The sequence below is a fragment of the Lipophrys pholis genome (genome assembly GCF_963383615.2).
Source record: "Lipophrys pholis genome assembly, chromosome: 12".
NCBI classification, from domain to species: Eukaryota; Metazoa; Chordata; class Actinopteri; order Blenniiformes; family Blenniidae; genus Lipophrys; species Lipophrys pholis.
The window spans coordinates 17,418,682-17,430,957 of NC_137641.1; the positions used below are offsets into that span (position 1 = coordinate 17,418,682).

General features: G+C 41.9%; 1 protein-coding gene across 1 annotated transcript; it reads right to left on the reverse strand.

The window, feature by feature from the left end:
* Positions 1–10,752: 10,752 nt before the first annotated feature.
* On the reverse strand, positions 10,753–12,003 carry htr1ab (5-hydroxytryptamine (serotonin) receptor 1A b; the record flags this gene model as incomplete). Its single annotated transcript, XM_080477746.1, has 1 exon — positions 10,753–12,003. One exon carries the CDS (start codon positions 12,001–12,003, stop codon positions 10,753–10,755), a length of 1,251 nt encoding a protein of 416 aa, XP_080333872.1.
* Positions 12,004–12,276: the final 273 nt, after the last annotated feature.

Here is a 12,276-nt window from a genome sequence, read left to right on the forward strand (position 1 = left end):
GTCAATGAGCTTGACTCTGAGTGGCTTTTGGAATTTATCCACAACCATGATGTTGTCCAGCTTCAGATCACCATGGATCATACCAACGCTCTTCAGACCATCAAAAGCCACGGCCAACTGTTGGACTATGGTACGGATCTCACTGAGCAACCTGGGTGAGGTTTGTGTGGAGATGTACTTCTTCAAGCTTATATCCAGAAGTTCAAACTCCAGACTCAGCTTGTTATTGAAATACAGTTCCCCATTAAACTTGACAATGTTGGCCTGATCCAAATTCTCAGACATGACCGTTTTCATCATCTCAGCCTGCAGAGACATAATCATTTTCATGAGTGACGTGAACAAATTAGCCCTTCATATTGATATATTTCTTTTTTTAACATGGAAAAAAAGATTATATGGAAAAAAAAAACACTTAATAGAATAAGATTTAACTTTAAACTTTCCCCTTAAATCATAAAATCCCTCTCACAAAACCTTTTCTTAAAATAACCTGACAATAATTATAATTATACATCATTTGAACAGTTTTGAATGCCACCGGGTCAACGAATTTTATAGTTTTAGATTGTAAAAGTGGTGGATTGGTGTGGTCACGATTTAAACAATTCTTATTGCTCTTTTTTGGATAAAATGAAAGCCCTTCTTCTAACTTAGCACAAGCAAAATGTTCAACATTCCTAGAAGATCAAATCAGACAAAGTGGTATTGCAGCTTTTTATAAAGCCTTTTATAAAGTAATGATTAACCCTCTCCTACCTCGTGCAGCAGCACATTCTTGTGGGGCTTTTTTGATGTCTTAACAGCCACAAGCTCATTGGTCTCTCGTTTGCAGCACTTAAACGTAACGCCATATGAACCATCACCCAAGATTTCAACAACCATGTGTGACTTTGGTATTGACATTGTTTCAGCTTTGAATGATTTTACAGCCATTCTACTGATAATTAAACAGTCTGCACTGCTCTCTTTGTGTAAAACGTGAAAACTGAACTCTGTTACCAGATTCTGCTGTTTGATCCACAGAGCACATTATGGTGTCATCAGCAGGCCTTTCATGTCACAAATTGACTTTATTCATTGATGATGTCATCATTTGGTGATCTCATCATTTGATGATGTCATCCCTCAAGAGAACAAGTGGTTCAGATTTCTTCAAATGAATGTTGACAGAAAAACTTGTTCTGAATTACTTTTTTTATTAATTTAAAAGAAAAACCATCTAACAATTTTCAGTAATAGTGACAAATGTTTTAAATGCAGAATTGTGCTGCAGAAAGGAATGAATAAATGCAAATGCTAATTGTATGCAACTTGAAATATCTTGTACATAGTCATTTTTTCATTGTTTTGTAACTAAATATTTAGAAAACGTGGTAAAATTGTTTCTTTAAAGAATTATTTATTGCATTCTGATTGTGTTATACTGCTCAGGAGACTGGGTTGGGTTACATCTGGTTTTAGTAATGGTTGTCCTGAACTCATTGGGTGCATCCAAATTGCCTCTCGAATCTCCTTTCCTATCTACTTTTCCTTAAACCCCCGGAAGTGTTTAAGTGGCGGTCATGATAAGGAACGTTCATAAGCCTGAGTCTCAATGCTTCCTTTATCACCTCCTCTAGCCTTGGAAACACTGATGCATCCTTTACCAAAGGAGACCAGGTCATGCTGCCCCATAATTCCTTGCAGCGACAACATTTAAAGGGACCCGCTCATCCAAGAGTTCAGGGAAACTCATGACGACTTAACACAGATGATGTGAAGTTACCAATGCAATAATCTGCCTTGAACAACTTTAAATAATCTAAAACCCAGATCCCAACTATGAATGTTATGCGAATGTTGCAAAATGAACCCAGTAAAATAAACTTCTTGTGCAGCCTATTCTCAGTTGGATTGGTGATTTATTCACCTGGCAGCAGTTTCACTTTAGTTCCTCGTAGCCTGGAGCCTCTTTTCCTTTGATTTTAAGTCAAACTTTGTGATATTAGAGATCATATCTGTGGTTCGAGGCACAGGGGAAAGTGGTAGAAATGTGCTTTTTGTAGTCCATTTTCGGAAATTTATTGGGTTTTTTTACCACACCAGACGTCACTAACCTGTGCCGCTGTCGGATTATTATGACGTCACCTAGTGGAAGTGCAGTCCGACTGTCACAGCAACGTGATCGCCTTTCCCCAACTCCTTTAGGAAGCCTCCTAACGCCTTTCCTTAACCCTGAGACGTTGCCTACGGGGTTAAGGTAAAGTGGATATGAAAGGAGAAAGGAGGGACTATTCGGAAGCACCCATGGAGCTCTGAGACAACAGTGAGTCGAAATGTAACAGAAACTAAAACAACCTGCAGGGAATCCCAAACATCAGCTGAGGTCCCAGAAATGGTAGATTCTTTGAATGTATTGCCACCATCACTATTTTTCCTACCTTCCTTAGACTTGAAGATACATGAACAGGTGTTTCACAAAATCCTTTCAATTTCTCAAAAATGATAGAGAAATTCAGTGATCATTATTTTTATTAATTGATTTATATCTATTACTTTTTGTTACATGACATGGACACACAGTTGCGTTACATCAGACTATAGCAATGGTTGTTCTGAACGTATAGAGGTGCAGGACTTTGCAGATAAAAATTTGACCACACTGAATCAAAACATAACAAAAGCAAAATAAAAATGACCAGAAACTGTTTGGGAACCAGAGGGTTAATACAGGTATTTGAACCCTTCTACTTGAGGGGTTTGTTGGCTCCTGTCCTGGTTTGAGAAGAGGTACAATGATGGCCTCTTTCCAACTACCCGGTAACCTGCCTTCCTCCCATACCTTAATAAATAATCCCAATAATTTAGCTTTGACTCGACTCCCTAAATTCTTCAGCATTATATAGCAAATCTGGTCTTTGCCTGGTGCTGTTAATCCTGACTTTGCTATAGCTCTATTTAGTTCTTGCATTATAAAAGGAGCATCCATTAACTGGTCCCCTGGTATAGGTCCATCGAGAATATTAGAATTAACCTCCCTCGTCTGGTCTCTGCTACGTTTTCCATCATCTGACAAATTATTGGTACTATGAATTTTGGCATAAGTTTTAACCATTATATCAGCTTTCTCTTGTTTATAAATTTGCTGTTATGTCTCCCTGTTTGAGTACAGGATCTGAGTGTTCCCTTCTAATCCCTCTCATCTTCCTTATCACTCCCCACACCTTCCCTAAGGAGGTGGTCCCACCTATTGTGTTACAATATTTCCTCCATCTTGCTTTCTTGGCCTGCTTAACAACTTTCCTTACTTGCTCATGAGCTCTTTTATATTCCAACAAATTCAGCATATTGTGCGTTCCTCTCAGAACTTTAAAAGCTCTATTTCTTAACTGCACTGCCTCAGTACATTTCTCTGTCCACCAAGGCCTTTTTACTCAACTTTTCTTTACTTCCAGAGATAGAGCAAGCTCACATCCATCCACCCATCATGATTTTGTTTCACCTCCTCTTGATGTTTTGGCAGTACATAATTTACAGTCTGTCATACTACTCTAAAGAATCTCCAAACCGCTGACGTCGCTCGTCCTCCCTTGTCAACGTGCTGCTGATGTTCCTGACGGATGACGTCACATAATCCTCACCGGGTTGGCTTCAAGTACACCAACCGTGGTACCAGTATCAGTACTTCCCTACTTAAAACATGTTTATTATTGTGTTCTATTCTTCAAGTTTAAAAGAACTTTCGTTTTTAAGTTGTGACGTGACGAAATGCAGTTTGTAAACGAGTTCCGAGTGAAAGCTGGAGTTGTTCTAGTAACTTTTAGCTCTTTGCTCTTTGAGTCCGCCAGAGAAGAGTAGGAACACCTGCAGATGGTTTCAAACAGTGAAACAACAAACAGCAAGCTGATGTTTGATGTCCCACTTAAAATGACTGAGAGTGAAAGTCCACAAAGTGACAGCGCTGACACCTGCCGCAGGGTCGTCATGTGGGTCGGCTTGGACCAGACGGAGCTTCAGGATTTATGAAATGAATGAAACAGCTTGTGAATGAACAAAAACAATGAATTTGTTTGTACGTAAGCCAAAAATATTTCTTGCCATTTTATGCTTTGATTTGAACATAAATCAAACACATTAAATAATATCAGTTCACTGGGACTTTAGATATAGTCTTGCCAGGATGACTTTAAGGCCCTCTTTATGTTTGAAGTGAAAACGCATCATTTTTGCATTTTCATTTCAGAAAAGGTCCACATTTACACAGCAACAGCAGAAACACTGAAGACTACTGTAGAGTTCCCAATAAACGCACAGGGTTCAAGTGCAAGCCTCCGGGTGCGCGTCTATTTTGAAACATGTGAGCACAAGTAAAAAACATTTTTGTAAATATGTGATGTGCCTTTTTTGACACTGAAATCTTTCTGCAAACCGCACATGCACACTTTTTGGGAGCCAGTTGTTTGCAAAGAAGTAGAGTGTGCTGAATAAAAGGAATAAAAATGTCCACAAGAAAGGCCCGGTATGTGTCCAGAGTCGCCACAGCCGTTTTCAAAAACTTGTGTTTTCAGTGGATCCGAGCACCGTTGTTGAGTCAACAGATTCCCCAAATGCAACAAAAGGTTTGTGTTTTCACTTGAAATTGTTGTTGTGTAAACAAGGCCTAAGATAGATTCAGTTGGAGCCAAGCAAATCCATTTCCCCATTGAGTGCAATTAGGCAAAAAAAAAAAAAAACGCCATAGAAATCTCCAACCACATCTCCCAAACCTGGCATTTTAAAACACCTGCTAAGATTTGCTAAATTGAATTTCACAAACTCATTGCAATATAATCTAAGCACCAGACAAAAGTAGACGAAGAGCTCTGCCCGGGCCTCCTCAGGTTGGCGAAGTTGATTTAATAAAGATGTGCAAGTAAGTGGTGATTTCATTACAGATGGAGGAGCCCCGTGCTGCGCGCTGAAACATCACGACTTCACAGCAGAGGCTCCATTCGTTTGCTCACAGCTCCAGGAGAGACACTCGTGCATGACCAGGAATCCGTACTTCCCATGATCTCCTCGGCGGAACTTTCGGTGCCAAACGGGCACAGTCCAAGTGACAGAACAAAGAAGCAATGCATCAAGTAAAACTCATCAAAAGATGCTCGACAGTGCACACTTTGGTTAGTTGAAATGAAGCTGCAAACTGGTGTATTGTATGTATGTATTGTTTCTGTTATGAACAGACGAGATACAGATCATGTATTGCTCTGGCAAAAGAGAATTATTATCAGGGATCCACTGATACCAATATCAGTATTTGTGATCAAGTCTGATAGTGAAAGAAGGACTGAGAGGATCTAGTGAGCATTTAAACTGAGGAGCGACATCGGACGAACTCTGCTGGTCCAAATGTCTCTGGCGATTAAGTTGCTGATGATGTACAAACGAGTTTTCGAACTCCTCTTGATATTTTTGCAGAACACAATTTACCGTCTGCCTTACTTTTGTCATTCTCATAATTATGAAACAATCTCTGACATTGCTCCTGCTCTCTGGTCTACCTGCTGATGATGTTGCTGGCAGATGACGTCACGTAATACTCGCAAGGTTGTATCTAGAATATTTTACGAGTATGAGTACCCAGTGCAGTATCAAACTCGATACTGGTATTGATGTCGATACTTCCCTAGTTTTAGCCAATCAGAGATCAAAGAGGTTTTTTCTTACTAAAAAAAAAAAAAACCCAACCCTGAACAGGTGAGAACCTCATGGTGCAGAGTTTAAAAAATAAAACAAATTTGACATCCACTGACTGACTGCATGTTTTTCTGTGAGAAGCAGAAGTAGAACGCACAATGTATGAAACACTGCTTTCTGTTATTTATTTCACTGTAGTTACTTTCTCTGTAATATTGATTTAAAAAAGAATTACAGCGCCACAGTTTAAAACAAAAGCTTCACTTTCCAATCGCTGCGTTTGTGACATTTTTCCTCTAACTTCCACTCAGAGCCAGAGTTTCAGAAATACTGAGGACCACCGCTCATTATCCCAACCAACGATCGAAATGAAGACCAAAATTCAATTAAAATTGTGATATCTAAAACCAGTGATTTCTGTATATGTTGTGAATATGTGTGTGTGAGAACCCACTCATAAAACCATCCAGCTCCGAAGCATTGTTATAACTATTTTTAATTACATACCGAGGTCAGTGGTCGCTACAGCCCTGAGCCTCCTCACCCCAAAAAAGAAAAAGAAAGAAAGAAAGGAAGAAAGAACGAACGAAAGGAGGCTTTATTCCATTCCTGGGTGCAGCGAGGTTGTGAAAACCCGTAGTATAATTCCTCTGACAGGGAGAACGCCGCTGGCAGCCCTGCGGAGGGAATATGAGTGAGCACCGCAAGAGCGTATGGTTGAAATTTAATCCACACTTCACCTCCTCCGACACACAGACTGATTTACGGCTAAGTGCACTCGGCGGCGGTCTCCAAACAGTCCCAGGGAGTGGCTCCCGTCGGGTCCGCAAGCACAATCAAACCGTGTTTGAAAGGTTTCGGTCTCATCAAGTCAATTTGGCCGATTTTGAATTCTCTCGAGGAAAAGTTGTTGAGACAAAATCAGTTGCTTCAAAAGTACAAGTCTGGCCAACACAAGTCACGGAGGCAGTTTACTGGCATGCCTGAGAAACTACGTCAACACCATGTTCTCTCTTCAGATTTGGGTTGTTTTGTTTCCATACAGGTTGTGGGTTTGAAATCACATGCTTAGCAATACATTTCTTAATCTTCAAACTGACTGGCACACAAAAGGTGGATTTTCAACAAGAATAGTCCAAATCAAAGAATGAAAGGCTGACGTTTCTTTTCATTGGTTTAGTCCTAAATGTTGGTCCTGCGCCAGAACTCCTACTCTTCCTACATATAGCTCATCCTTATACCCCTTAAGAAGCCGGATTTAATAAGCTCTGTATACCTTTTTCTTTTCTTTTAAGATTCATGACACCCCCAACATATTGCCATGTATTTCTTTTCTGATCAGATTTTAAATTGTGAAAGTGAAAGAATCAACAAAAACATTGCTATATCTGCCATCTCCGACTGGAATTCGCCTGCTGGACCGCCGCTGAAGATATTTTAATCAACTTCATTGTGACCCTTCCAGTGCACTTTGCTGTGGAGCGTCTGTGGCTCGGTTGGTGGAGTGGTCATCTCTCAATCGCTCCACACGTCCGAGTGTACTTGAGGAAGAGACCGAACCTCAAATTGCTCCCAATCTGAAATCCATTTAACATTTACAGTGGAGATGGACACCTGCTTTCCCTTCCAGAGGTTACAACAGTGTCCACTTTCAAGATCATTAAACTTTCAACTTTGACAAAGCTTCTCTTTAGATGTGTCTCAGGTCACACGGGTCTATTTTAAGAATTAAGCTGCGGATTCGACTGTTAAGAAGATGTTTCAATGCACTACGTTTTTTTTTCATATTTTGGAAAAACAGCTTTCAGTTCAGATTCAAGATGCTGATAAGGTTGTTTTTTTTAGGATCAGGCTTAAAACTTTTCTCTTTAATAAGGATTTCATTCAGGTCAGACTCAGGCTTTCTCAGTTAAGCTGCTATAGGTGCACATTGCTCAGAGGCCTTATTTAAAGCTTTTCTCTCCTGTTAACACTCCACATATCCACCTCCAAATGGATTTAAAGGACGTTTCTTCTGGTTAAAATGAGGTTGTTTTTTTTACCCCTACTGTTGTCTATGCTTGGTCTTTAGGTGTTTGTATTATTTTGAATTTAAAGTCCAGTGACTTGGCTGTGTTGTTGCCGTCGTGCCACATGAAGAAAACTGAAGTGAATGGTGACACACAAAAATGTAACTTCAGTCCAGAAAAGGTTTTTTCAGTCGTGTCATGGGAGAATCCATCTTTCACTAAATGTTTTTATATACTGTATATATTTACACTGTCTAATAATTGATTGACTTTGAATTATTTATACATACATACATACATACATACATACATACATACATACATACATACATACATACATACATACATACATACATACATACATACATACATACATACATACATACATACATACATACATACATACGAAAACTCAGTCTCCATCCAGATCAGCTTGCCAGTCCATCAATGGGCCTCTGTGAATGAGGTAGCAAACAGAAACAAGCAGCTATTCAATTTCTCTGAGCATGGTGCACTGACGGTTTGCTAGGTTTCTCCTTTGTTTTATCTATTTCCTCTCCTGTGGGAGTGATCTCCATCACTTTGATCGCTTTCACTAGATAAATAACTGACTTCTTGTACTATAAATAAATCTGACTCTAATCCAGTCACATGAATCCCAATGCACTTAAAGAGTAAATCTGAGGGGAGAAAAGAAGTCTTAACTCAAGCTGATGGCTATTTGAAAAAAAAAAAAAAAAAAAAAAAACTTTGTATTTGTGGGACTCAGCAGCAGGAAAGGAAACCCCACCTGTTTATTGTCTGAGGAAGCTGCCAGCTGTGTGGGCCCCTCACGCACACCTCTGTATTCCTGTGTCGCAGCAGGGCCTTTGATCAGGTAATTGCCCCTCGGCCCCCGGAGTTTGTATCCGCCATATGTCGCTATGGCGACCACCTCTCCAGCATCCATCTGTGCACCGCCTTCCTGCCCCTCCTCAGACGGACTTATATGTCACTAGGGTGAGAGTGATGGAGAGAACGGGCGGCAAGCTGCTCTTGGTCCAGTTCGGTTCAGTTTTTTTTTTCTATTTTTTTTTTACATGCGTGTGTTTTGTCTGGATCTGTGCTGGCCTCTTTATCTGTGGTATACGTTCGCCTCCACAGCTCATCCGCTGGAATGACAGGATGCATTTTTCAGACTCTAATAAGGATTGTCTTTGCTTTGAGACACAGCAGATCCGGCTGCACATGACATGCGGGGATCAGAGCACAGGTGGTGCTCGGCCGCAGTAAAGCGTTTGAGGGCTCAGGAGGATGACACGGCCTCCATTTCAGGGGATCACATTCAGGGAGGGTTTTATGACGAGCGGCAAACCTGCGTTTAGTGAATTTAAATTTCCACCGTCTGTCAGCGTGACCTATATTATCTGCAACAGTCTGGTCCAGCTCTTCACCAAAACCTTGTGACATATCAATATTTCTCACGAAGAAGGAAAAAGGGGATCTGGAACTTCATTACTTTGAAAATTTCGATTTTGAGCTGAAGATACTCTGAAAAAAGAAAATAGTTGGAAATAGTTGGACCAACTTAATTGAATTGCTTTAATTGGTAACACCTAATTGAATCAAGTTCTTCAAACTTAAGTTCATGAATTATTTTAAGTTCAAAGAACTTGAGTCGTTTAAGTGTAACCAACTAAGATAAAGCAGTGGCCTACAGACTACGTGTTAGAAGTCTGCAGGTTCAGATCCCCTCCACCCCGGGCAGCACACTGCTCCAAGCATTAAGGTCAACGGTCGCCAGTATATGTCATGTTAAGAGAGTGTAACGGTATATAAGTGCACTGCAGAGCGCCACAGGAGATCTTTCCTTCCTGTGGCCATAAGACTGATAATTCCTCCATGTAGATTGTGTTGTTCTGTAAGCTTCATTCTCTATTCCCATACCAGTCACCATTTATCCCTTTATACCAGTACATGTTAATATTTAATATTTGTTATTAAACATTTTATTTTGTTGTATTCATAGTTTAAGTCCTTTCTATTCATCATGTGTTTTTTTTCTTGTGCGGAGTTACAAGAAGTTCCCTCTGGGATTAATAAACTATTTCTATTCTATTCTATTCTATTCTATTTTATTTCAAAAGTAGAAAAGATATGCCCTCGTGATCTAACGGTGCTGTTGAAGAAATTCTCTCGTTACTGTCCTTCCCATCAGTGTCACGATATATTATCATTCAATTCGTTTCAAAAAATGTATTTTGTTTCACCTACTCTACTAAACAATAGAAAATGTAAACTTGATGAATTCAGTATGTTCGAATTTGGTTCATGTCTTATATGAATATCATTATGAAATGATGATCTCTGTGGTGCGGTTTTCTTGCCGTGGTACAGTTTTCAGTGTGTTTTCCACCAGCATCACAGAAAAGGTTGAATTTCATTGTGATTTAGTCATTTTCTGCAACAGATCCAGGAAAAAAATCTACAGTCATATCCTCCAAATATTACAGCTTCTGCCTCGTTGTGCGCCTTGCTGATGCTGTTTTTTGAATTGTGCCTTGACCAGATGTGATGGTGCTGCCTCTAACACGCATTTTGTGTTCTGCAGCAGATTATGTTCATTTTTAAATAGCTTATAAACCTCAAACAACCATACAAAAATATTCTTTTAACAGCAAAATAGATCTTTAAAATTCTTAAAACAATTGATGTATATTCAAATATAATACTGTTGATAATAACGACCTCGGAAAAATCTCCAAAAGTAATTCTTTATTTGGACAATATGATGAAGAACATTGAGCTTCAATCAAACGATCACAGCTTTATCTATGCATAGGCTACGGACTTCTCTGGAGATATGAAAGATGATGATCCACGTGAATCTTTATGAGTATGAGCCCTCTTTTCCAGCATCATTCATTAACGCAGAACAATCACTGTTATAGGCGTCGCTTTTCACCTGGACGTCTCCCGATGGGCTCCGGCGCGTTTGTGGTGGCAGCCCAAGATATAAAAGAAAGACAGAAAGAAAGACAGAAAGAAAGAAAGAAAGAAAGAAAGAAAGAAAGAAAGAAAGAAAGAAAGAAAGAAAGAACCATCACGGTCTGCAAAAATGACACTTGATGATTTTCTTGAAAGCACTCTGGAAGTCTTTGTTGAAGTACGCGTAAATGATGGGGTTGAGTAAAGAGTTGGAGTAGCCCAGCCAGTTGATGACAGCCTCCAGCCAGGGGGGCATGAAGCAGGACTCCTGGCAGAAGGGCATGACGAGGGCGACGATGAAGAACGGCAGCCAGCAGAGGATGAAGGTGCCCATGATGATGCCCAGGGTCTTCACCGTTTTGCGCTCCCGCGCCAGCGCGATCTTCCGTTTCGCCTCCGTCGCCTTCTCGTGGCGGCTCTCGAAGAGCGGCACGCAGCTCGGGGTGTTGGGCAGCGGCAAGTTGCCCTTGGAGTTGCTGTGGACCTCGATGATCTCCAGGGACTCTCCGTCCTCCGCGTGTTTGACCGCGCCGTTGGCGCTCAGCAGCGGCCGCGGCTCCACGCTTCTTTTCCAGCTCTTTCCCTGCGCGTCTCCGTGAGTCTTTTTATGGAAGAGCGCGGGCGAAAGCGCCAAGCAGGAGTCGGACACTTTCTTTTTCTCCGTTTTACGCACAGTCCTCCTGATCCGAAACCGGGCAGCCTTGAAAATCCGCCCGTATAAAACCAGCATCAGCGTCAGAGGGATATAAAAAGCCCCGAATGTGGAATATATTGTGTACCAGAGGTCTTGTCTGATCTTACACTGCTTGGGGTTCGCCCTGTCCTCGGCCATGCTGCTTGGCTGAGAGCGCATTATCAGCATGGGCGGCACCGATATGGAGAAGCCCACCAGCCAGGTGACGCTGATGAGGACCGCGGCTCTGCGAGGCGTCCTCTTCTTCATGTAGTCTATGGGCTCGGTGATCGCCCAGTATCTGTCCAGGGCGATGGCGCACAGGTGCAGGATGGAGGAGGTGCAGCACAGCACATCCAGAGATATGAAGATGTCGCACGGGATCTGCCCCAGAGTCCACCGGTTCAACACCTGGTAAAGCGCCGCCATCGGCAGCACCAGCACCGACACCATCAGGTCGGTGACAGCCAGAGAGCCGATCAGGTAGTTGGCCACATTCTGGAGGGAGCGCTCCAGCGCGATGGCAGCGACGACACACGCGTTCCCGAAGATTGCGCACAGGATGAGCGCGCCGAGCAGGAAAGACGTGACCACTTGGTAGCTCAGCTTCACCTCTTCGTCTTCAGGTTTCAGAGCTCTGTCCGAGAAGTTGTCGAACTGATACCAGCTCGTGGTGTTGTTTGATCCCTCCATCGCGGGTGGAACTTTGCTCGGTCACTCCAGGGAGAGCCCGGTGCGCGTCACACGGCGGCACCTCGTGGAGCGCATAGCGCACGATGGGATGCTCGCTGCTGGACGGAGCCTCTGAACTGTGAGTCTCGGCAGCTGGGGGAGAATGATGCTGCTTATTTATACCAGTGATGGAAAATGCGTCATTTGTCTGCGAGGATGTTACAGAGTGCGGCTGTTCCATCTGCGACTGTCCAGTTTGCAGCTCATGCAGCGAGGATGTGCGCGCAGGAAGAT